Genomic DNA, 27,398 nt, shown 5'->3' with positions numbered 1-27,398 from the left:
GTGCCAAAGAAGAACCAGGCAACGTGCCTCAATGACTACCGTCTGGTGGCCCTGACTTCAGTCGTAATGAAGTGCTTCGAGAGGTTGATCATGAAGCGCATCACCTCCATACTCCCAGAACGCCTTGATCCACTGCAATTCGCAACCGTCCACAGCAGACACCATTTCCCTGGCCCTACACTCATCCCTAGAGCATCTTGAAAACAAGGACTCCTACATCAGACTCCTATTTATTGACTAAATCTCTGCCTTCAACACCATAATCCCAGCCAAGCTCATATCAAAGCTCCAAAACCTAGGACTTGGCTCCCCACTCTGCAACTGGAACCTAGATTTTCTGACCAACAGACCACAATCAGTAAGAATGAACAACACCTTCTCCACAATAGTCCTCAATACCGGGGCCCCGCAAGCCTGCGCGCTTAGCCCCCTACTCTACACCCTGTACACACACTACTGCGTGGCAAAATTTGGTTCCAACTCCATCTACAAGTTTGCTGATGATATGACCATAGTGGGCCGGATCTCAAATGACGACGAGTCAGAATACAGGAGGGAGATAGAGAACCTAGTGGAGTGGTGCAGCGACAACAATCTCTCCCTCCATGCCAGCAAAACTAAGGAGCTGGTTATTGACTTCAGGAAGCAAACTACTGTACACACCCCTGTCAGCATCAACGGGGCCGAGGTGGAGATGGTTAGCAGTTTCAAATTCCTTGGGGTGCACATCTCCAAAAATCTGTCCTGGTCCACCCACGTCGACGCCACCACCAAGAAAGCACAACAGCGCCTATACTTCCTCAGGAAACTAAGGAAATTCGGCATGTCCACATTAACCCTTACCAACTTTTACAGATGCACCATAGAAAGCATCCTATCTGGCTGCATCACAGCCTGGTATGGCAACTGCTCGGCTCAGGACTGCAAGAAACGTCAGAGAGTCGTGAACACCGCCCAGTCCATCACACAAACCTGCCTCCCATCCATTGACTCCATCTACACCTCCCGTTGCCTGGGGAAAGCGGGCAGCATAATCAAAGACCCCTCCCACCTGGCTTACTCACTCTTCCAACTTCTTCCATCGGGCAGGAGGTACAGAAGTCTGAGAACATGCACGAACAGACTCACAAACAGCTTCTTCCCCATTGTTACCAGACTCCTAAATTACCCTCTTATGGACTGACCTCATTAACACTACACCCTGTATGCTTCATCCGATGCTGGTGCTTATGTAGTTACATTGTATACCTTGTGTTGCCCTATTATGTATTTTCTTTTATTCCCTTTTCTTCCCATGTACTTAATGTTGAGCTGCTCGCAGAAAAATACTTTTCACTGTACCTCGGTACACGTGACAATAAACAAATCCAATCCCAAAACTTGAGGTGCCCATACCCCACGTGGACCTCTACCCATCGCATCAGGAGTTTTATTCCATCCCCTTCCAGTAAACAATGTGGTATCTCGTTTACCCCCTTGTTTGTGAGTTTATCGTTCAGGCGTGTTGGGATTCAGTTTCCCTTCCCTCTGTCTTCATCCTGTTCGTCGTCTTCATCCATCTCCTTGCCTCTATGCCTTCCAGCGCGAGTTCTTTCCCCCTACCACCCGTCCTCACCTCATACTTTACTCTCTTGGACCTTTGTTGCAGTGGTTATATCAGCCCCACAACACAGTGCTGTCCAGTTCTCTATCTCCCACAGTGTGTGGCACCAGAGGGTAAGGAGACCCCTGTACTCCCCAGCTACAGGCGCAGTACTTAAGCGGGACAGTGACACAGGAGGGTCAATGGATCCAGCAGCACACTGCTGACAATGAAGACCAGCTTTGCATGGAGATGGAGGGCAGGAACTGGTCTGCCCTGGCGAGAGTGGTGAACAGCGAATCAGGATAATCACTGCACTATAGCAGAAAAGCTTTGATCATGCGACCTGATCGAACTTGCCTTATCCGCACCACTCTTTAGCAATCAAGTTTGAAGCTGACATGATTTCCTGCTGGCAGGATGCAAGGTATGAAGGCCTGATGGGACACCAGTGGGCAACTGTTTTAATTAGCATTCTTGAGATGTAAATGAAAGCAAATGGTGTTTGCGCTACCTGCCAGCAGGATGACAGACCTGCCATCGGGAGAATTGCAATTTAATTATACACCGGCAGGTTTCCAAATTTTTGGCTCTCGCCAGATTTTCTGTGTCCACCCCCCACTGGCGGGTTGGGAGTGTTCCGCCTTTTCACTGGGAGGAAATAATGGGATTTCTGAGAATTGAGGTGATTGGAGTTGGCAAAGATTTGGTCACATTTGTGAATAGTTTCTTCATTAAAATATGAACAAAGAAAGAGAGTGTGCTGTTTATTATAAATCCTAATTAAATTATACTTTTCCTTTTTGCCTTTTTTAATCAAGTAAAAAATGCAAATTCTTTCCTCCCCAAATAACTTGGTTGCAAAATCCCGGTGAACAAGCTAGTGTAAACTATGAAATGAACTAGTCAATGATTGTCAGGTTCCAAAATTTGGTTTTGAGTATGGTGCCCTGAACCCTGTGTACTGAATTTTCTGAGCTCTTTTCTAATGCGCTCTTTTTTTTCTTGTAGTGCACAGATGATTTGTCGCAGGCTGTAATTTAAAGGGCCAATTGGCTTGCAGGGGACCATCTCGGTTGTCTCGCAACTGCATAGTTTAAAGGAAATAAGCACCCCGCTTAAAAGAAATCCCTGCATTATTACTTCACCACGTAGTACCCAACGGCGAGCTGGTCGTACACTTCACGACTAGTTGTTTTTTTTTTTTGTTGCTGGTGAGCCACTGTAAGAATGAGCTTTCTACACTTGTGATGGGGGGGGGGGGGGGGGGGGGGGGGGAAGAAAGAGAGACACCCTGCTGCTTGTACTAATGGTATTAATAAAGTAGTTCACTCACAGATGGGCTACTCTTTGTATCTTTTAAACATATCTTTTATAAACCATGGCATGCGCAGTGTTTCTAATTCCAAGACTTTTATGATGGCCACTTACAATGAACAGTTGATTTATATTGACAAATGGCAGTAGTTCCTCCATACTAAAGGCTTTTTCCTGCTCCTCAGCTATTGCCGGATGCACATCTGCGAGGAAGGAATATGACAAAATATCAGGTTCTTGTGACCATTAGCTCCAGTTTCCTGTTGGATCCAATTCCTGTCTATAAAGGTGGTGGTTTCAATTATATCATCTCTGTTTTCAAACATATTCTCAAATATGGTCTGATCCATTTTTCAAGTTCTTGTGCTTCCTAAACTGATGTGGCTGATGAGAGTTCTGCAGAATGACAAAAACACAGAGGCTGGGAATATCTGTTCCCTGCCGCTGGTCGTATGGTAAAGGGGAAAGACTCACAAACCAGGCCCCACTCCTAGTGCCAGCAGAGACCAGTAGCAATTCTCCGCTGGCGGGAGCACTTGGGCTTAACAACGGAGAATCCCAGTCAGAGCCTTGTGGTAAGCATTGTCTGTAAGCAGCTGGATTCATTGTTTTTCCAACAATGTGAAAGAATAAATGTAGCATAATGAGCCCGAGTTGCACTGCCCAGGAAATATTTCAATAGGGTCTTCTGATTTCAGTTAAGTTGTTTTTTTTTGTCTGTTTAGTCTAGTTGTCAGAGTAACTGACGTGACTTAATTGAAGAGAAACAGCAATTATTATTGATTAATCGAAAATGCAGTATTTGTGGCTTAATTCTAGTTGGGCCATATCATAACCTCTTCTAGCACAAGCTCGTCTGTCAGTTTCAGTTAATCCTACATGAAGCATGATTTCTGTATCATAGGCTAAAGGTGCTCCATTCGGATCTTCAATGTCAAATGCAGAATTTACATTAGCGGCTGGTTTAGCACACTGGGCTAAATAGCTGGCTTTTAAAGCAGACCAAGGCAGGCCAGCAGCACGGTTCAGTTCCCGTACCAGCCTCCCCGAACAGGCGCCGGAATGCGGCGACTAGGGGCTTGTCACAGTAACTTCATTTGAAGCCTACTTGTGACAATAAGCGATTTTCATTTTCACATTATATACATCGGATTTCTATTTTTTTTAAGCAATTACAGCTTGTATAGCACCTATATTGTAATAAAACATCCAAAGGCGCTTCATAGAAGCACTATAAAACAAAGCATAATACTGAGCTATATAAGAATGAGTTCAGATGACCAAAAGTTTGGGCAAAGAAGTGAATTTTAAGGAATGTCTTAAAGGAGGAAAAGGAGGTAGGAAGAGATTGCCAGAGCTTGGGACCGAGGCAACTGAAGGCATGGTTACTAAGGGTGGAGCAATTAAAATCGGGGCTGCACAAGAGGCCACAATTAGAGGAATGCAAATATCTGAGGGGTGTGGCCTTGGAGGAGATTATGGAAATCGAGAGGGGTGAGGTCCTTGAGGGATTTGAAAATTAGGATACTTAACTTGAGGCATTGTCGGATCAGGAGTTGATTGTGAGTGAATGGGACTTGGTGTATATATACATGGATCAGAGTTTTAGATAACCACAAGTATGAGTGGAAGGTCAAGGGTCTGCGGCAGGGCTGCGCTGGTTTAGCACAGTGGGCTAAACAGCTGGCTTGTAATGCAGAGCAAGGCCAGCAGTGCGGATTCAATTCCCGTACCGGCCTCCCCGAACAGGCGCCGGTGTGGCGACGAGGGGCTTTTCACAGTAACATTATTATTATTATTATGTGAACCAGGCAGCCACCAAGCCTGGCAGGATTTGAAGGGGGGGAGCGGATTGATTGCTGGCTTAAAACAATTGGAACCAAAAGCCAGCTGGAAATCAAGAAAGCTTGCCAGTAGGTCAGAGGTAGCCGTTCTCGCTCTCAGTTTCTGACAGTTGCCGAGTGGGAAGAGATTGCAAAATGGTGATTGGAGGAGCTGCTGCTCATTGACTGTATGAGAAAGAGTGAGTGACAGACCCAACTACTTGTGGAAAAGAATCTGACTTTGTGTGGTTGGACTCTGGTGAGCCTGCAGGTTACACCTGCCGGTGGGACTCCACCACAGCAAAGTTGATAATAGATTCTTTTATACTGATTTTATAACTAATGTCATGTTTATCTATGCCATTCTGTGCGGAAGCAGGTCTGGTTGTTTAAAAACATGAAAACCGCTTTCAGGCACTGAGAACCCCAACATATGTGCTCTTTCAAAACAACAAGGGAACTGGATGCTACTCATAAACAGGAAACGGGGACGTTCCATCTGACCATCATGAATTATGCAGTAATTTCATAATTTTTCAGAGTTCAGCAGTTATGTTAAATGTTAGCTGGCCTATGATTTCCACTAAGTCTTGAGAAAGTAACATGCTTAATATTACAAATAACTTATTTTGATTTCTCAGCATCTTCTACTTTGCAGATTGAGGTTTAAGTGATGTCTAGGGAATTCCTATTTACATGGATTTGCAGTCCTGGAAAAAAACTTGATACTGTGTACAGAATATTGGTCAGAAGCATTTACTGCATGCTGCAATAAATGCACTATATTGGTATTTATTTCTTTTGATTCCTTTTATCAAAATAACCAATTAAAAAAATATTTCATGTTTCAACCTGAAAAATAATGATCAGGGGGTCTAAGGCTACAACAATTTTTCTCAAATTTATGAGGGAAATTTAAATTTAATCCAATGAATCTGATGTTGAATATTTTATTTCTGCAAGTTTGATCTACTTATTCCAGACTGGCATTTACACCGACAACATTTCTGTCCCTGTTAAAATCGCAGTTACAAATTGTTGCAAAAATACATATGCTTCTGGACTGTGTTGACGGACAACAGGGTTTTCCAAACTTTTCCAGCCGCAGAACCCTTTTGACGCCAAGAGTACTGAAGAAACCCCTAACTCTAGAAACATCGTTATTACATTGAAGAATTAAACCACAAAAAATTATTATTATTGTGTTATACATACAAAGGTACAAAAACAAAATTAAAGATGTTTCTATGTCTTACATCTATACATTTAATATCATTAAAAAAAGTTCTGTTACTCAACAAATACTTCCAAGTCTAACCTTTTTTTGTCATTTTTAATAGGGGCACACACTAGCTCATCCATTCACCCTCTTCTCGGGGCCCCTGTGGCCTCGTTCTTCTCGGCCCATACAGCCTCGACCCCAGCCCCGGATCCTTTTGTCCCCCCAGATCCCGGCTCTTCTCTGGCCTCAAGCCGGACCGACCGTGAAACCCCAGAGTTCCACGGAACCTAGTTTGGTAACACTTGGTACACAGTATCAAAATAAAGCCCATTTTTTCTCAATAATAACACAGCTCAGTCTCTTCCATCTATCAATCTCAATTATTAAACAATCATTCTGAAATAATAGATTTGTTAGAGGTGCATAGCTGCAAAGGAAATTAAATATTCCGCACAAGATCAATTTTTTGTGATAACTTGTGCATTAATATATACAGTTTATTATTGAAATCTCTGCTGTGTCTTTGGAAAAATGCTGGGAATAAATTGATTTACCATCCTTTATGGAAATGAGCATTGGTTCATAGAAACTTTCAGAGCACAAATCAGAAAATACATTATTATTTGTGTTAAATGATGCTCAAATCATATTCTTGGAACAATAACCGAAGCACAACGATTTAAAAAAAATAAATACTAAAAGCACCAATACAACTGTTGAAAGTTTAATACTGAGCCAGTCTTTTAAAGGGCCTTAACAGCATGCACAATCTTTTAGTTTGCCTGAATTACTTTGTGAAGATATCAGCACATTGCAACCTGTTGAATTAGTAAAAGTGAATGCTCTATATATATATATTTACACATCATAAAGCATTCTTATATTAATACAAGGATGTGGATACCATATTGTATCTGTCAGTGTGAAAATTATGAGATTGGTCTCCCTATTGGTTGTTTTCACAAGCTTCTCTAAAGACGGGAAGAAAAAAAGAGTAGTAAAGACAAATGTAGGTCCTTTCAAATCCGAAATCGGGGAAATTATAATGGGGAACCAAAAAACAACAGAATAATTAAAAGAAAACCTTTAAAGTACCCAATTTTCTTTTCCAATTAAGGGGCAATTTAGCATGGCCAATCCACCTACCCTGCACATCTTTGGGTTGTGGGGGTGAGACCCACTTAAACACTGGGAGAATGTGCGGTATCCACACGGACAGTGACCCGGGCCGGGATCGAACCCGGGTCCTCAGCGCCATGAGGTAGCAGTGCTAACCACTGCACCGCGTTGCCACCTGAAACAGCAGAAGAATTGAACACATATTTTGGGGTTCTGTCTTCACAAATGTTAGGGAACCATGGGCGGGATTCTCCAATAATGGGATATGTCCCCACGCCCGTGAAAAAACAGGCGCGAATCACTCTAGACTTAGCTGGAGAAAGTAGAGGGTGATTCTCTGATTTGCAGGGGGTTAGCAGGGCCCCGGAGTAGTCCTCGCAGCTCCGGCTACTGCTATGGGGCCCTGCACTTCCGGTCGGGGCTCTGCGCACGGCAGCGGCCTGCGGCGGCCATCCCACACCGCGGACCGGCACCGAAAACATAGGCCCCCCCCCCCCAAAAAAAAAATCTCGCGTGCCCGCAGCTGCCATGCCGAGTTTCCAATAGGTGGAACCATGAAAGAACCACGCTATCAGGAACTCAACCAGCTGCACTCGGTGAATCGCCGCGGGAGCCTCTTTCAGTGGCCACCGACCGGCGTTGCGCGCGATTGCCGCCGATTCTCCGGGGACCGGAGAATCGCGGGAGCGGCGTCGGACCCGATCTTGGGTTTGACGCCCATTCTCTGCCCCCGCGCCGGTGGCATGGAGGCTTGGAGAATCCCGCCCCATGAGTCTAGTGAGAGGCCAGAATTGAAGGAAATTAGTATTAGGAAGAAAATGGTGCTGGAGAATTTTCTAATAATAATTTTTACTGTCACAAGTAGGCTTCTATTAACACTGCAATGAAGTTACTGTGTAAAGGCCCAAGTCGCCTTACTCCGCCGCCTGTTCGGGTACACAGAGGGAGAATTAAGAATGACCAAATTACCTAACAATACGTCTTTCGGGACTTGTGGGAGGAAACGGGACCACCCACTGCTACTGTGCTGCCCAAATTAATGGGGTAAAGGCCAACAAGTTGCCAGGTCCTGATAATCTACATACCAGGATATTAAAGGAAGCACCCCTGGAATTATTGGATGCATTGGTGGTCATCTTCCAAAATTCTATACACTCTGGAGCAGTCCTTACAGATAGGAGGATGGCGAATGTTACCCCACTATTTAAAAAGGGAGGTAGAGGAAAAAGGGAGAATTACAGACCAGTTAGCCGTACATCAGTAATGGGGAAGATACTAAAATCTATTATAAAGGAAAGCATATGTTTATGAAAGGCAAATCATGCTTAAGAAATCTATTGGAGTTTGCTTTGAGGATGTAACAAGTAGAATAGATTAGGGAGAATCAGTGGATGTGGAGTATTTGGACTTTCAGAAGACTTTTGATGAGGTCCTTCGAGTTTAGTTGGCAAAATTAAATCACATTGCATAGCGAGTAATGTGTTGGCATGGATCAAGAATTGGTGGACAGACAGGAAACAGAGTGGGAATAAATGGATCTTTTTCAATTCGGCCGACAGTGACTAAATGGCTGTGATCAATGCTTGGGCCCCAGCTGTTCACGATATATATAAATGACCTGGATGAGTTTACTGACGACTCAAAACTGGCCAGAATTGTGAGTTGTGAGGAGGATGCAAGAAGGTTTCATGTCGAGTGAGTGGGCAAATACATGGCGGCTGCAGTACTTGGCATGGAAAAACAAAAAGAAAGATTATTATCTAAATGGTGAGATATTGAGAGGTATGGATATGCAAAAGGATCAAGTGTCCTTGTGCACTAGTCAATGAAAGTGGAGAGGCAGGTGCAGCAAGCAATTAGGAAGGCAAATGGTATGTTGGCCTTCATTGCAAGAAGATTTGAGTTCAGAAGTAGGGATGTCTTACTGCAATTACACAGGGCCTTGGTGAGACCATACCTGAAGTAGGCCATCTTGGTGATGGAGAGAATATAGTGTTGGAAGTTCATCTCGGGTTTACATAGAATGCTGAGGTGCATAGAATCTGGTTGATTCTCCAACCATGGCCAGGTAGAGGGATGGAGCCAATGGCTAACGAGTGGATGGGACTAAAGACAGTGGCTTAAATTTTCCCAATATTTGACGGAAGGAAATTTCTGCTTCTCTATTACTGGGCATCTGAGGAGTGTGACAAATCGGAAAGAGCAGAAGAATGGTGACATGGAGCTGGGTGTAATTGGGTGCCACAATGGCACAAGTGGTTAGCACTGCTGCCTCACAGCACCAGAGTCCTGAGTTTGATTCTGACCTCGGGTGACTATTTGTGGAGTTTGCACATTTCTTCCCGTGTCTACATGGGTTTCCTCCGGGTGCTCTGGTTTCCTTCAAAGTCTAGAGATGTGCAGGTTAGCTGGATTGGCTATCTACATTGCCCCTAGGTGGGGTTACGGGGATAGGTGGGGGATTGGACCGAGGTGGGGTGCTCTTTCAGAGGGTTGGTGCAGTCTTTTTAAAAATAAATTTAGAGTACCCAATTCATTTTTTCCAATTAAGGGGCAATTTAGCGTGTTCAATCCACCTACCCTGCACATCTTTGTGTTGTGGGGGCGAAACCCAGGCAAACACGGGGAGAATGCGCAAACTCCACACAGACAGTGACCCAGAGCCTGGATCGAACCTGGGACCTCGGTGTCGTGAGACTGCAGTGCGGGTTGGTGCAGTCTTGATGGCCTGAATGACCTACTTCTGCACTGTGGGGATTCTATTCAATTGTCATATGTGATGAATATGACATTTTTTGGATGATGCTGCAAAGAGACTAGGTTAGAAATAGGAATGGGCCAAGGCTGGGGGCTCCAGGGGTAACTGAGTTAGATAATCCACTGCAGGTGATTCTCTGCTGTGGCTGGATAGATAAGAACAGATCAAAGCAAATTACTGTGGATGTTGGAATCTGAAACAGAAAATGCTGGAAAATCTCAACAGGTCTGACAACATCTGTGGATGTTAGATAAGAATAGTATTGGGCAACAGGAGTCTCACTGGGCTTGGTGGGAAAAGGTGTTGGAGGAGGATGGTATATATGGTCAACTGTTGCGAATAAATTGAGATGGATAAGGAGGGATAGTTTGCCATGATCACAGTTGCAAGGATGCCATTTGTTGCACTCCTGTTTTTCTAATGGATTCAAATTTTCAATAAATAATGTAGAATTACACAGTTTACAACTCTGAAACAGACCATTTGGCCCAACCAGTCTTTGTGGCTTACGTGCTCCACGTGACCTCCATCTAACCACGGTAGCATTGTGGATAGCACAATTGCTTCACAGCTCCAGGGTCCCAGGTTCGATTTCGGCTTGGGTTACTGTCTGTGCGGAGTCTGCACATCCTCCCCGTGTGTGCGTGGGTTTCCTCCGGGTGCTCCGGTTTCCTCCCACAGTCCAAAGATGTGCGGGTTAGGTGGATTGGCCATACTAAATTGCCCATAGTGTCCAAAATTGCCCTTCGTGTTGGGTGGGGTTACTGGGTTATGGGGATAGGGTGAAGGTGTGGACCTTGGGTAGGGTGCTCTTTCCAAGAGCCGGTGCAGACTCAATGGGCCGAATGGCCTCCTTCTGCACTGTAAATTCTATGATCTATGATCTAACCCTTTCAACATTACCTTCTATTTATTTTTCCTTTGTTCTTATCGAGCTAGCTTCCCTTTACATGCCTCTATAATTATGTTTTTTAAATGTATAATCAAATTAAAAATGCCTCACCGCCACCCACTAACTATTGAGCTTCTAAATTCTTCAATTCTAATTGTAATTTATAGAAATACATTGAGCAATCCTCCAGGCTGCAGTTCGAAGCAGGAGGGAATAAGACTTCCCACTGCCAGAATTGACCAGAAATCCTCTGTGCAGTAACCTATTTTGTCTCTGATTGAAAGGCTATGAATAGAGTACTTTTAGTTATTGTAGTTTATTGAAGGACTATCATCCTTTTGTTTCAAATACAATTTACATTTACTGGAATCAGTACAAAATTGCCAGTCTTGTCACTAACTCAGAGCACAGATGAGATACAATAGGGTCAATTGAAATGAGCAAAAGAAGGAAACACCAGGAGAGTTTTTAATGCTGTCACGTTTGTCATGAACTATAAATGCTTTCCAAAGGCAATTTTCCCCAAAATGTTCTACTTCAGCAAATAGTTTAATTTCACGAGCAGTCAGTTTGATCACATTGGATGATGTGTGGCTGTCTTGTGCTTAATGATATCCAGCCAGAAGCTTTGCTGTTTTTAATGTGACCCCAGTGATCTTTTCATAAGAATGGATAACTGCAGAGGAGAATGGAGTGATTCTTCAATCAATTGTGTTTTTATTATTATTTAGGGTTTTTTTTTTCCAGCTAAAGTGAACTGGACCAAGATCATTGATAGTGTGGCAACATTCTTCCCAGTTTAAAGCTGAACAGTCCAGACTGTTAAGTTTTGAACATCTTTATGAGCCTTTAGTGCTTTGTGAAAGCATCCGTCTTGTATAATATATACATGATTGAGGAACTGTACGTTTGTTAGTTTCTTTTGGAATGTAACAAAAGCTGATTTGAATTGAAACTTTGTTTTATTGCTGTTTTAACTGCTCTAGAAACTTCCTTTTGCATTTTTCAGAAACTACTCAAACTTTCCACAAATCTTTTTTAAAATGTTGGATTGAATGATTCAGAGCACTGTTCGGCACTGCATCTCTTAAACGCATAAATGTACCACAAATGTTCATTTTTATATGATCAGTCAGAAAAAAATACTTTGTATGTATTGTTTTTTGTACACATTTTCTACATTTTAAACCTGCAGCAATCTGTTCAAGTACTTTATCTAAAGCTAAAGTAAACCACAATAGTTAGAATGGGGGAGTGTGTGTTGCAGCTGTATTGTTTCTTGCAGCCTGGCTTCATACAATGCCAGTTTTCTACCACAGCTCCTATTCAACCTTGTAACCTTGACATTTGGCTATTTTATCTTGGGTGGGAACTTGTCAAATAAAATCATGTTTCATTGGAAATATGTGGGAAGAAATGCATCTGCAACTTTGAACTGCTGTAGATCGCTTGGTTTAGTGCACAGAAAAAGCTTTAGTACATATGAAGCTGGGTTATTAAGCAGAGCCTGTTTCAAAGCATATCAGATTCTGCCCAGCAACAAATGTGGGAAAGAAATGACCTGTGATTGGAGGAATATCTCCTTTCAGAATTGCTTGCTAAACTTACCACAGTGATTCTGCGGGCTCGATGTATGGCTTGCCGTGAAGAGTCGATAGTGGATTGCAGGCCATGAGTTGTACAAGCCTGTTTTATAAGGCCAAAGTGGGAAATATAGGAAACTAAACAATGGGCTTCCTTTCTGATTGTTTGTGTTTTAATTTGGTATCTGGGTGATTTCGCTCAGAAATCGTTAGTTGAAGTCTGGGACCGAAAGAGATTTTTCCAGGAACTGTAAAGCAGCTGGAACTAGTAACCAAGAGCTATCAGGACCGAGGTGTGTTTCTGATTTGGAATTTCTGTGCAAGAATGCGGTGTGCTGTGAGACTTACGCTTGAGCTAGGGGGACCTTAATCATGAGGTGTTGAAGGAAAGTTGGAGGATCGTTTAGCTGGAGGCTAGTGGAAATCTCAATCCTTGGAGACAGCCCGTACCAGCCTCCCCGAGCAGGCGCCGGAAGGGGCTTTTCACAGTAACTTCATTTGAAGCCTACTTGTGACAATAAGCGATTTTCATTTCATTTTTTTTAATTTCACAGTGGGAACACTAAGGAGGATCAAAGTGGATTCTTCAGAATTGTGGTACACCTTGATTTCGTCCCAGGAGAAGTGGCAAGATCCTGTAAAATATAGGGGAATGCTTGGGTGGAAATAAAAATAGAACAGGGAGTGTTTTGTTGAGATTTTCAAGTTAAAAGTATAAGTATTTTGTCAGTGGTACTTTATTTAATTTTTGTACAGTAAAAATGTTGTTTAAAACATGTAATCTTGTGGCATAAGCCTTCCAGTTAATAACTAATTCAAATTTTGTAAATGTTATTGGTCTCTACTGATATCATGATATTTGTGTTTCAATTTTGATGAAATGAAACTGTTGTGATTTATAAGATAAAATAGGAGCACGAGTAGACCATTCAGCCCATTGAACTTACTCTGCCATTTGATAAGATCATGGCTGATTTGATTGCAGCTTTAACTCCACTTTCTGCCTGCCCCTAAAACTCTTGTGTCCTTTGTTGATCAAAAATCTGAATATATTCAAATCTGAGTTAGATAATGACCCTGGCAGCCACTGCTCTCTGGAGAAGAAAATTGCAAATGGGTGATCCCTTTTTTTGAACTCGATTTCTCAAGTTCTCGATTTCCCCCATGAGAGGAAACATTCTTCTAGAATCTGTCAAGCCCCTTCAAAATCTTTTTTTGTTTCAATCAGATCACCGCTCATTCTTTAAAGCCCAAATGAGTATAGACACAACCTGCGCAACCTTTCCTCACAAGAAAACGGCTCATCCCGGGAATCAAAGTGGCGAACCTTCTCTGAACTGTTTTCAATACGAGTATAACTCAAGTAAGGAGACCAAAACTGTACACAGTACTCCAGGTGCGGTATCACCAATGCCCTGTACAGCTATAGAAAGACCGTGCTCCTTTTATGCTCCATTTTCCTTTTAATAAAGGTCAATATTCCATTTGCCATCCTAATTACTTGCTGTAGCTGCATGCTAACTTTTTGTGATTCATGTACAAGGGTACCTTATACTGTACTGCCACATTTGCAGTCTCCCTCCACTTAAATAATACTCTAGGTATGATAGACTCCAGTATTATTTCTCTAAGTTCAGAAATAGCAATGTAGAGGTTTTTCTTTAAGCCCCCATTATCATTGCAATAGATGCATATGAAGCCAGACCACTTATAGTCCTTGCGTTTCTCTGCTTTTTGTCAATACATGTCAAACTATTTACTCACAGCATAAGTTGATGACAGAGTGTCGATTTGAAGGTAAAATTTCAAATGTTTACAATGGCAGGTGGGAGGATAACTGATTTTTTAAAAGGTGTATTGAAGAAAGTGGTATGAAATCTGCCAAGTGTTTAGACAATATTTGATTGAAATATCACATAGTGTGTATTTGAAAAATGACTCGTCAATAGAGAACTGAGGAAAATGAGAATTCTGACCTCCAGGAGATGGTAGGTTTCCCAGGATCAGACTGTTGATGTTTACTTTGTGATATCCAGGTAGAATGCTTTAATTATGAATTTTATATTGTGGATGCAAAATTAAGTGGGACAGTAATGTATATCAAATGTGATTTAATAAATGGATGAAGTGGTATGTAAAGCTTTGGGTGGTAATTGTAATTTTAAAATCAATCACGTAGGAGATGAAAACGTATTTCAATGTAGCTGCAAAGCAATCTTCAAAAATAACTGCAGCGTTTATTAGCAATTGTTAATACATCGGGAGTGACGTTTTGTATTGGTAGAATTGTGAAGACCCAGCACCAGGTAACTTGTATTGCTGTGCAAATGTCTGAAAAACACTCCGACTGTTGTTTTCAAATGACCTTTTTGTTCAACACCGAGGATAAAAAGGAGATAAATCAGTGGTTTCTGAAACGGGATAAGAAAAATCCCATTGTAGTTATATAAAAATCCTGGCGCTTAGGTCACTGCTCAAGAGAATGCTTTGGCAAACTTAGTGGAGGTGTGCAATTCCTCTTGTGGTGAAGTGGGAACTTTCTCATAACTTTCGTGGACCAACATCATTTGTTTGTATCTGAGCAAATGTGTTTTATGTTTTGTTTTAGGATGAAAATTCTGATTTGGTGTCAAAGGATGTTTTTGTTAATGATAGGGTATTCTATCTATTCCAACCTAACTATAATTTATTCAATTATTAAAAGGTCATTTGCAATAGTACTTAAGTCAGTGCTTCCCAAACTATTTGGCTTGGGGGCACAGTGGTTAGCACTGCTGCCTCATAACACCAGGGACCCGGGTTCAATTCCCGCTTTGGGTCACTGTCTGTGTGGAGGTTATACGTTCTCCCCGTGTCTGCGTGGGTTTCCTCCGGGTGCTTCAGTTTCCTCCCACAGTCCAAAGATGTGCAGGTTAGGTGGATTGGACATGATAAATTACTCCTTAGTGTTCAAAAGGTTAGGTGGGGTTATTGGGTTACGGAGATGGGGTGGGTTGTGGGCCTAGGCAGGGTGTTCTTTGAGAGGGTCGGTGTAGACCCGAAGGGCCGAATGGCCTCCTCCTGCACTGTAGTGATTCTATTCTATGATGCTATAATTCCAATATTGTTTTTTAAAAATATTTTTATTCTCCTTTATCACACTTTCTCCCAAATTTATACCCACCAACAATAAACAATAAGCAGTAACAAATACAATGTCAATCCCCATAACAATCCCATCCTCTCACCAAACCCCCAAACATGTTAATATAAATAACAAAAGGAATCATTAACACGTACAGCCCCCCCCCCCCCGCCCCACAAATGGTCGATGTTATCCAATTCTTGAAAGTGCATAATGAATAATGCCCATGAATTGTAGAACCCCCTCCATCCTGCCCCTCAGTTCAAATTAACCTTCTCAAGAGTTAAAAATTCCAACAGGTCCCCCGGCCACGCCAGGGCACAGGATGGAGAGGTTGCTCTCCATCCCAACAGGATCCGCCTTTGGGCGATCAACGAGGCGAAGGCTACAACATCTGCCTCTGCACCCGTTTCCAAGTCCGGCTGGTCCGACACCCCGAATATGGCCTCCCGAGGGCCTGGACCCAGCATCACGTGCACCACTTTAGAGATTACCCTAAAAACCTCCTTCCAGTAATCATCCAACTTTGGATAGGACCAAAACATATGAACGTGAACCCCCCGCCCCCCCTGCAACGTTCACACACTTCTTCTACCCCCTCAAAGAGCCGGCTCATCCTCATCCTTGTGAGGTGTGCTCGATATACCACCTTCAGCTGGAGCAGCCCCAACCTCGCGCACGAGGTGGAGGCCTTCACTCTTCGGAGCACATCCCACCAGAACGCACGAGATGGAGGCGTGCACTCTCCGGAGCACCTCCCACCAGAACGCACGAGATGGATGCGTTCACTCTCCGGAGCACCTCCCACCAGAACGCACGAGATGGAGGCCTTCACTCTCCGGAGCACCTCCCACCAGAACGCACGAGGTGGAGGCGTGCACTCTCCGGAGCACCTCCCACCAGAACGCACGAGATGGATGCGTTCACTCTCCGGAGCACCTCACACCAGAATGCACGAGGTGGAGGAGTTCGCTGTCCGGAGCACTTCACACCAGAACGCACGAGGTGGAGGCGTGCACTCTCCGGAGCACCTCACACCAGAATGCACAAGATGGAGGCGTGCACTCTCCGGAGTACCTCGCACCAGAACGCATGAGGTGGAGGCGTGCACTCTCCGGAGCACCTCACGCCAGAACACACGAGGTGGAGGCCTTCACTCTCCGCAACACCTCACACCAGAATGTACGAGGTGGAGGAGTTCACTGTCCGGAGCACCTCGCACCAGAACGCACGAGATGGAGGCGTGTACTCTCCGGAGCATCTCACACCAGAACTCTATAATTCTAATATGACCCAATTTTAACACTTGAGAAATGAATGCGATCTGAGGTGGCAACAAAACCACAATAAAGTATCATAACGTACAGTATATAATTATTAAAGTCTCTGAAGCTATTTCAGGAAACATAGTTATGCCACGGAACACCTGATCGAAATTGCCCTGGCCAATCAAAGGGTCCATTGCCAGGAGTTCGACTTGTAATTGGTTACTTCCCACTGCCAGGATAATAAGCGTGGGTGGGCGATTGAAACAAGCCAGAAAGTAAAAAGTAATGATAAAAGCAATTTTTAAATCATTTTAGAGACAGCAAATTAAAGATGCATGAAATTAACGTGGAAACTGAAATATTATAAGCTTTTAAAACCGATGGATTTATTTTTATTCATATCTGGAAATAGAACATTCCATAAAAAAATATAAAATATAAAATTAGTTTTTCAGGGGCAGAGAAATTGTTGAGCAATTTGGAACTTGGTATGCCATTTAAAAAAAACAATTACACCTCAGGGCGCAACTTTTTCAAGGGTTTTAACATTATTTGTATGTTCGCACAGTGAGGCCAGTATGTCAATTCGAATGCTTTCCATCTGTGGAGATTTCAACAACACACCCTGTGACAGAATGGGGAATTACTGTTTTCTGCACTTTAACTGATCATATGTGGACTTCAGAAGTTGTAATGATGGTGAACGCAGACTGTTTTGTTGTCATTACAATGGTAAAATTCAGGTCACTAATGCTGTATAGTTTCCGGGACTTGTTCCATCTCTCTTTTTAATTATTGGAGGAGCATTTTGCTGGATTCTCCGGACCCCAGCCGCGTATTTTATGGCTGCGCGCCATTCGCTGACCGTGGGATTCTATCATCCCACTGCTTGTCAATGGGATTTCCCATTGTAACCACCCCATGCCGCCACGAAAACCCACAGGCAGGGGTACGCTGCCAGTGGGAAAAATGAATCGCAACGATCGGAGAATTCCAGCCATTAGCTGTCTGCTAGTCCTCTTGGCACTAGTCTCTTCTGTAATGATTTGTTATGTATTTATTCAATAGTGCCTCTCTCAAGTCCCTCACCCAAAACCAACCTTTGAAACCATCAACCCACCAGAGAACAAAGAAATATAAACATACATTTTAAAACAAATCCCAACCACTCCCCACATACCACCTCCAACATCCAAACACCCCACATCAACCCCGATCAACTTGCACCCAACCCATGTTTTTTTACATTTGTGGGAAGGCAATAATGTAGTGGTGTTGTCACTGGACTAGTAATCTAGAGACACATGGTAATGCTCTGGGGTCCCGGGATCAAATCCCACCATGGCAGAAAATGAAATTTGAATTCAATTTTTTAAAAAAATCTAGATTTAAACGTATGATGATGACCATGAAACCATTGCTGATTGTCATAAAAACCCATCTGGTTCACTCCATCGGAACATGTATTCGAGCCTGCTCCACCGTTCATTATGATCATGGCTGATCATAGAGTTCAATATCCTAATCCCGCCTTCCCCCCCCCATATCCCTTGATCCATTTTGCCCCCAAAACTATATCTAATTCCTTCTTGAAATTAACACACTGTTTTTGCCTCAACTACTTTTTGTGGTAGTGAATTCCACAGATTCACCAATCTCCAAGTGAAGAAATTTTGCCTTAGCTCGGTCCTAAAACATTTACCCCTTATCCTCAAACTATGACCCCTAGTTCTGGGCTCCCCCACCATCGGGAACATTAACTCATCTAAACTGCAATGAATATAATCCTAACTAATTTAGTCTCTCCTCACATGACAGTCCCGCCATCCCAGGAATCAGCCTGGTAAACCCTCGCTGCACTCCCTCCATAGCAAGAACCCTCCTCAGTTGGGAAACATTGACAAATAAGTAATTTGTTACAGTGACCCCCCAGGAACTTAAAGCTATCGACCATCTCCACTTCGGAGCCACTGATGTAGACAGGGGATCGTGCTACACTTCCTGAAGTCAGTGATCAGTTCCTTGGTTTTGCCGACATTTAGCGAGAGGTTGTTTTTGGTGCACCATGCAACCAAGTGTTCTATCTCCCTCTGTATTCTGATTCGTCTTTGTTTCAGATACGACCCACCACAGTCACATCATTTCTGGCGCTGCTGCCCCAGGCTTCTGTCCAAGGATGAAATTAAGGAGGGCAGGGTTACGGACACGTATGGGGAGCTGATGAAGATTGCCATCCAACATGGCATGGCGACTCTCTGCGAGCTCTCTCACCCAGACCCTTTTCTTTTATCTCTTATCACCGTCTGACTGACTAAAACTCTTTTCCACTTCATATATAATGACCAATAATGTTCTTCTCTGCTCTTGCTCATGTATTTGCTTTGTTTGGCCCCTTGTTCCGCACTGTAACCAATCACTGTTTGTCGATGTACCATTTATCAATATACTCTGTTCGATTATTATTTTTTTGTCTACTCTGTACGTACAGTGTAGATTCCCTTGGCCGCAGAAAAATACTTTTCACTGTACTTCGGTACTTGTGACAATAAAATCAAATCAAGAGGGAGTGTGCTCCCATAAAGGTGGTCGGGCGCAGGTGGGAGGAGGAGTTGGCGGGGCTGTTGGGGACCGGAATGTGGCGAGAAGCTCTGCGGAGGTGAATGCATCCTCATCGTGTGTTATCCAATTTAGGGTGGTGCATAGAGCTCACATGACTGTGTCCGGGATGAGCCGGCTCTCCTTGGGGGTGGAGGATAGGTGTGTGCGGGGGAGGGGCCGGTGAACCATGTATATGTTTTGGGCATGTCCAAGGTTGAGGGTGTTTTGAAAGGGATTTTCGGATGTAATATCAAAGACTTTGGTAGAGGTAGCTGGTAGAGGTAGCTCCGAGTCCGGAGGTGGCGATATTTGAAGTTTTGGAGGATCCAGGAGCGGCTTTTTCTGAGGTACAAGTCTCTTAAGGATATCTTTTTGATGAGACATGAAGGAATAACACTTCACACACATACATCTCAAAACTACAGAATGCATAACCAATGGGTTATTTACAATATTTCTATTGAGTGACTTGGATGAAATCAATTTACTTACAATCATTTCATTCTTCCATGTTCTTAGTTTCTTGTATTATGGTGCACCACCTAAAAACCCACGGCTAGGGGACCGGAGAAACCAGCCCGTTATTTGCAAGTTAACAAAGATAGCGTAGGAATTTTGTCTGCCACAAGTCGAAACTGGCATTGAGTTGCTGATCTCGGCTAATTTGCTGCTCAAGATTAATGAAGAAAGGGAGATTGATTTCTGTAAGTGTGTCTTGCACCATCCCTTGTATCTTGTGTACTTGGAAACCAACTGTGAAAGTAGTTCATTGCTTATTTGTAGAAAATTTCCTACAAGTGTTTCAAACTATTCTGAGGTATACTGTACTTAAGTGCTATAAAAAATGTAGTTGCATACTAAATGTTAAACATGTATGCTTTATTACAAGATTGTCTGATGTTTTTGGGCCATTAATTTGATTCCAGTGGGATAAAGTGTTATTTGCCATGAAAAGCAATCTACTTTTGTAGAATGTATTAAATGTGTTTGGAAAATGAGTCGGTAGCTGAGCAAAATAGAATCAGGTGCCATTCAAGATTACTTGGGTGGCAAGGAATGAATGACCTTTTGTTTTCAAACTGGTCTGGTTTTTGAGTTGGGGGTGGGGAATAAACTTGAGTCAGCAAATTGCAATAATAATTTGACGGAACCGTAAAAGTTTAAATAGAGAGATGTGTCTCTGTGTTCTAATTTTTATTTTGTCTGTGATCTGTAACCTTTTTGACCATACATGGATAATATAATTTAAAACATCAATTGTGAAACTTGTGTTGGAGTTAAATGTAAAATTTCATGTTTTCAATCGTTATTATTGTAGTTGTTTGGGCATTTTTATAGTGCTGTGCAATATGCAGAATTTATGATAACTTTTTTTTTTTCTTCCTTGTCCAAATAAAAGGTATTGGAAAGAATGTGATCTGTGAGAAAGCAGCTACTTCAGGGGATGCCTTCAAAATGGTGAAAGCAGCTCGTTACTATCCTAAACTCATGAGCATTGTCGATAATGTGCTTCGGTTTCTACCAGCATTTGTCAAGATGAAGCAACTAATTGAAGAAGGCTACGTTGGCAATGTCATGATCTGTGACGTACGTGTATATTGGGGCAGTCTTCTCAGTAGCAAATATAACTGGATCTGTGATGAACTGATGGGTGGCGGTGGACTTCACACAATGGGCACCTATATTGTAGACCTCCTGACTCACTTGACCAATAAGAGGGCTGAGAAAGTCCATGGCCTCCTGAAAACCTTTGTGAAACAAAATGACAACATTCATGGAATCCGACACGTTACTAGTGATGATTTCTGCTTCTTCCAGATGTTAATGAATGGTGGTGTGTGTAGCACTGTTACACTCAACTTTAATATGCCTGGCCCATTTATCCATGAAGTCATGGTTGTGGGATCAGCAGGACGTTTGGTTGCTCGAGGAACAGACTTATATGGACAAAAAAACTCTTCCTTCAAGGAGGAGCTGCTGCTTGCTGATACCATGTCAATAAATACGCCTGGGCTGCTAGAGAAAGCATTCAGCGATATTCCCCTCATGTATTTAAAAGGTATTGTTTACATGGTGCAAGCCTTGAGCAAGTCCTTTAAGGATCAAGAAGATCGGCGCACCTGGGCACACAAGCCAGTTTCAATGGCTGCTTCCTTTGAAGATGGCCTTTATATGCAAAGTGTTGTGGATGCTATTAAGCGATCGAGCAGATCTGGAGAATGGGAAGTTATTGCTGTGATAACAGAAGAACCAGATTCCAATCTGAATCTATGTGATGCCTTGCAACGTAATAACCTGTAGTAAAGAGCAGACAAATGTCATCAAAAACCGATCCCAATTTCAATTTAAATTAAGATCATATTTAAGGTACCGAAACAATTTCAGGCTAGTTTAAGTACATGAAGGGTATTGTATTTATATTTCTGTAGTTTCAGCATACACCGTTACAGTTGCTCTAGTGTAAAGGTAAATGAAATAATCCTATTCCATTCTGGAATTCTAAAAATCCAAAATTTGATCAATGTGTCTTTCTGTTGACTAATTCAGCAAGCTGCCATTTAACAGTAGTTGATAGGCAAAATATGAGAATTACACAGGCATTGAAATGATGCATGCTTGGTCATTCCTAAAGCCACCCTGGAGGTGAAATTGATGCATTCAACATTACAAAATCAAAGCCTATAGGCAGAAAAATGCAAGTGTATATCCATAGAAATTCAAGTAACAGTTCCAATAGTAAGACAGTCTTGAAAACTGTGGATGGCTGTAAATTGTGCATTTTCCTGTTTTGCATTGTTGCTTATGTGTGGACCAGTTCATTTAAAATTCCAAAAGAAACTAAGCCTCGATCCTAAACATTTTCCCTCTTCCCTGAGGTTAAATTGCACATTTAATGGGAGGGTAAGTCGAGCTCTGTTTGTGAATTGGATGTTTGTTGTGAGCCAGATCATTCTCAACCTGATGAATACTGATTCTGATCTTGGAGACGGTGATGTCATGGGCATACTTATTTCTGTAGAACCCAACGTGATCACTACAAGGGTGTCCATTAACTTTTTTTGGAGGGAGAAAAAAAATCATCTTATTCATATAGGAAACAGAAAGCACAAACAGTTTCGAGTAAGTTCTGGTGCCTTTAAGCTTTTTAATTCATCGGATTTGCTTAAATTTTGGTAAATAAAGTAAAACTGTCTGTGATGACTTGAACTGTGTAGAATTAAGATGTCTAATTATCTGTTGTGCCTTATGTGGGCCAGTCTCTACATCCCTGTCCTGCCTTTACGTACAAACCAAATGTCCGAACACTCTATAGCCCGGCCAATTGTCAGACGTCATTTTTTTAGTGATCATTTCAAGGCAAACAATTATTCTTTAGTATTTAAGCAATTAAATAAGATTTTTTTTTTCTTTCAATGCAATGTTTACAAACTGATGATTCTGTTCAAACAAAGGTTTATTAGTTCATTAAACTGGCTAGTAATTGGACATGGGGAAAAACAAATACTGAGCATAAGTCCAGCCCATAAAAATACATGTTTTCTGCATGAGAAAGACTAATTAGAAGGGTGGGGGTGGGATATGACAGGGAAATGATTCTCGTTTAAGATTTTCAGAATGTATATTCTGTATTTGAACAGCATTGCAAAAATGGCTGGAATGTTTTTGTACTGGGCTGCATTTGTTTTCCACTTGAATATTGACAATATGAAATACAACTACTGTAATAACCATAAAACATATTTTATGGACCTGTAGGTCTTAGTTTTTAAATACATCCAAGTTGTACATTTTTTGTCATGGTTTTAAAAAAAATCTAAATTTACTTTTTTGAACTGTTTGTATATGTTGACTCCAAAGAGAGATATTTATTACAGTCTTTAGTATTTTTATTAAAATGTGTTTGCTTTACAAGATTGTTCAAGATGGGAAATGAATTAGTGTTCAAATATGCAGCAAAACTGTTTCACTGAAATAGTTGAACTGTACAGAAAATCGGTTGACTATAGATATTTATTTTTCGTTAAATTCACATATATATGGGTTATTTATATTGAGGTTTGTTTTCCATTGATAGGGTTCAAACATTAAACTTAGTTTTCCTATGTAAATTGCTAAAAAATGAAAATGTTTATTTAAGACTATTTTTGTTAAAGTATTGGTATCCTGGTAATATATAGAGCTTTGGGAAGTAGTTTTGTGTCCATATGTCACATAATTGCTTATAGATTTACTATACAAAAGACAAATTGATATGCGATTAAAACTTATGGACACAAACCTATTCATTCTTAGCGGGTGTTTTTTAAGCAGTACAAATAAAGCGTGAAACAAAACACTGAAGCAACATCTGTCTTGGGTTTGATTACTGTTCTGTTCTTCTGCATCCAAAAAATGCAGGTTTTGATATATTTGGGTTCTGTGTGTGCTCTGTTATGTGTTCTGTCTTTGAGTTCTAGCATGTTGGTAAAACTGTTGAAAGTTTCTGAGCCAGTAAACTATTTACTGTGTGTCAGAAATAAAAATGGATTTTTAGAACTGATGTTTTGGTTTGCTTTTTTAAAAAAACAGACTACTGAATAAACCTTCATAGTGTGCTCCATGCAGTTCACTTCACAGCATGGGGATTAGCCTGTTTAGTGGTATGTTTCCGTCAAGTGGCTTTGATAAATCACACTTTCTTTTTTTTTTTAATAAACATTTTATTGAGAGATTTTTGGTTTTACAACAACAAAATAAACAATGTACATGAAACTATAAACATAGTGCAAAAGCCATCTCCAACCTTACAGGTCCCACCTTTATTAACCCCCGACTCTAAGCTAAACTACTTCTCCTCCAGCGCCCTCAAACTCAGAAAGCTCCCCTCTATAAACATATCCCCCATCCTCTCAATCCCTGCTCTCCGCCATCTCCGGAACCCCCCATCCATACTTCCCGGGGCAAACCGGTGATTATTACAGATTGGAGACCAAAGCGATGCTCCCTCTGCTCCCACATGCCACCTCCATTGCCTCCAGACTCTCAGGGCCACCACCACCACGGGGCTGGTGGAGTACCGTGCCGGCGGGAACGGCAGAGGCGCAGTTACCAACGTCCCCAAACTGGTGCCCTTGCATGAAGCCGCCTCCATAAGCTCCCATGCCGACACTTCCCCCACCACTCACTTCCTGATCATGGCTTTATTCGCCACCCAGTAATAGTTACTAAAATTTGGCAGCGCTAGCCCGCCCTCTCCCCAACTCCGCTCAAGCATTACGTTCCTTAACTCGCGGGGTCTTGCCCGCCCAAACGAAGCCAGTGATCACTTTGTTGACCCGTTTAAAAAAGGACCGCGGAATAAAGATGGGGAGACACTGGAATACAAACAGGAATCTTGGGAGGATCGTCACCTTCACCGTCTGCACCCTCTCAGCTAGTAACAACGGAAGCACGTCCCATCTCCGAAAATCGTCCTTCATTTGGTCCACTTGTCGGGCCTGATTTAATTTATGCAGCTGGTCCCATCCCGCGCCACTTGGATGCCTAGATACCTAAAGCTTCCCCCTACTAATCTAAACGGCAGTTTCCCCAATCGCCTCTCCTATCCCCTCGCCTGGACCGCAAACATCTCACTTTTCCCCATATTTAGCTTGTACTCCGAAAACCGGCCAAATTCCCCTAGAATCTTCATGATATTTTCCATCCTCTCTATTGGGTCCGATACATACAGAAGCAGGTCGATTGCATAAAGCAAGACTGTGTTTCAACCCCCCCCGGACCAGCCCCTTGACACTCTCACAGCAATTGCCAGCTGCTCTATAGCTAGCGCGAACGACAGTGGGGAGAGGGGGCATCCCTGTCTCATCCCCCGGTGCAGTCTAAAGTAGTCCAATGTTGCCCTATTCGTCCTTATGCTCGCTACAGGAGCCTGATACAGCAACCTGACCCAGTCAATAAAGCCCCGCCCAAATCCGAAAAGTCCCAGTACCTCCCACAGATATTCCCATTCTACTCGATCAAAGGCCTTCTCTGCGTCCATTGCGACCACTACCTCCACCTCCCTACCTTCCGGGGGCATCATGATCACGTTTAATAGCCTTATATTGGCCACCAACTGCCTACCTTTAACAAACCCCGTCTGGTCCTCCCCAATAACGTCCAGAACACAATCCTCAATCCTGGAGGACAAAAGTTTGGCCAGCACTTTGGCATCCACTTTCAACAAGGTTATCGGCCTGTAGGACCCACACACCTCCGGGTTCTTGACCCGCTTAAGGATCAGCAAAATCGTGGCCTGTGACATTGTCGGGGGCAGCACCCCCCTCTCCCTTGCCTCATTGAACGTCCTCATCAACAACAGTCCCAATATCCCAGAGAACTTTTTATAGAACTCCACTGGGTACCCGTCTGGCCCCGGGGCTTTACCCGACTGCATGGCCTTCAGGCAGACCCTCCACTATCTCTTCCAACCCGATCGGGGCACCCAGCCCTTCTACCAACTTCCCGTCCACCTTTGGGAAATTCAGCCCCCCTAAGAAGTGCCTCATCCCCTCCGGCCCCGTTGGGGGTTCCGACCCATACAGCCTATGTAAAAATCCTTAAAACGCCTTATTCGCCCGTGCTGAATCTCCAACCAGGATCCCACTCCATCATTTACATTCACTATCTCCCTGGCTGCCTCCCTCTTTCTAAGCTGCTGTGCAAGCATTCTGCTGGTCTTCTCTCCATGCTCATAGATCGCCCCCCTTGCCTTTCTCAGCTGCTCCACTGCGCTCCATGTAGTTAACAAGCCGAACTTCGCCTGTAGCCTCCGCCGTTCCCTTAAAAGCCCTGCCTCTGGGGTCTCCGCATACCTCCTATCGACCTGTAGTATCTCCTTTACCAGTCGGTCCGTCTCTGTCCTGTCTACCTTCTCCCTGTGGGCCCATATCGAGATCAGCTCCCCTCTAACCACTGCCTTCACTGCTTCCCAGACCACCGCTGCTGAAATTTCCCCCGTGTCGTTGACCTGCAGGTAGTTCTGAATACATTTCCTCAGCTGCTCTCACACCCCTTCGTCAGCTAAAAGTCCCACATCTAACCTCCATTGCGGACGCTGGTTACTGTCTTTACTAACCTGCAGGTCAATCCAGTGCGGAGCATGGTCTGAGATTGTGATCACCGAGTACCCAGTGTCCACCACCGCTGTCAGTAAAGCCCTGCTCAGAATAAAGAAATCAATCCGGGAGTACACTTTATGCATGTGTGAGTAGAAGGAGAACTCCTTCACCCTCGGCTGCCCAAATCTCCATGCCCCCCCCCCCCCCCCCACCCCATCTGCTCCATGAACCCTTTTAGTTCCTTAGCCATTGGTGGCACCCTGCCTGTTTTTGAGCTTGACAGGTCTAAGTCAGGGTCAATAACTATGTTAAAGTCCCCTCCCATGACCAGCTTGTGCAAGTCCAGGTCCGGTATCTTCCCCGGTATCAACTCCACATCGTCCCGATTTGGCACATACACATTTACTAATACCACCTGCACCCCCTCCAGTTTTCCACTCACCATAATGTACCGACCTCCTACATCCGAAACTATTCTACCCGCCTCAAACACTACCCGCCTCAAACACCCACCGCTTATTGATCAGGATCGCAACCTCTCTGGTCTTTGAATCTAATCCGGAGTGAAAGACCTGACTGACCCAGCCTTTCTTCAATCTAATCTGGTCAGCAACTCTTAAGGTGCAACATTACCAAGTCCGCCTTAGGTCCCCTCAGGACCTTTTTTGGGCCAGCCTCCAGTCCATGCTCTGCACCTCCACTGCCCCCAGGCAGCCTCCGCCCCCAACCTCCTCTCTGTCCCTTAGCACAGGTCCCTCCCTCGTCAGCAGAACATTTTCCTCCTCCCCCCCCCCCCTCCTTTAGTAACAACACAATATAACTCAACCTCTTTAATAAACCTAACATATGCACCCCCACCCCCACCCCACTACACTTCCGTGAGCTAGCCCGCCCAGCTAGCTTGGTGGCCCCCACCCCTGGCGCTGAGAAGTCTCTCACCTATTGTTCCCTCCTCCCCCCCCGCCCCCCTCATATTCCAATGACAAACAATCCCAACACAATTGCCCGACAGAAAAAACAGGAAGAAAAAAAA

At 43.3% G+C, this 27,398-nt stretch overlaps 1 protein-coding gene across 4 annotated transcripts in view; it reads left to right on the top strand.

Moving 5' to 3' along the window:
* Positions 1-23,822, top strand: part of LOC140430687 (glucose-fructose oxidoreductase domain-containing protein 2-like) — a 75,447-nt gene extending 51,625 nt beyond the window's left edge. For 2 of the 4 annotated variants that reach the window (XM_072518327.1, XM_072518329.1), the window contains one exon: positions 20,686-23,822. In XM_072518327.1, coding sequence (XP_072374428.1) covers positions 20,686-21,587 — 902 coding nt within the window. In that variant the 3' untranslated portion in view covers positions 21,588-23,822. Of the gene's footprint in view, positions 1-3,113; positions 3,188-19,696; positions 19,991-20,685 lie in introns of those variants that run through there. The other 2 variants (XM_072518328.1, XM_072518330.1) reach the window with 2 other exon arrangements.
* Positions 23,823-27,398: the final 3,576 nt, after the last annotated feature.

This window comes from Scyliorhinus torazame, chromosome 10 (assembly GCF_047496885.1).
Source record: "Scyliorhinus torazame isolate Kashiwa2021f chromosome 10, sScyTor2.1, whole genome shotgun sequence".
Classification (NCBI taxonomy): domain Eukaryota; kingdom Metazoa; phylum Chordata; class Chondrichthyes; order Carcharhiniformes; family Scyliorhinidae; genus Scyliorhinus; species Scyliorhinus torazame.
Note: the sequence above shows the minus strand (reverse complement) of the source record. Positions and strands in the feature narration are given on the sequence as shown.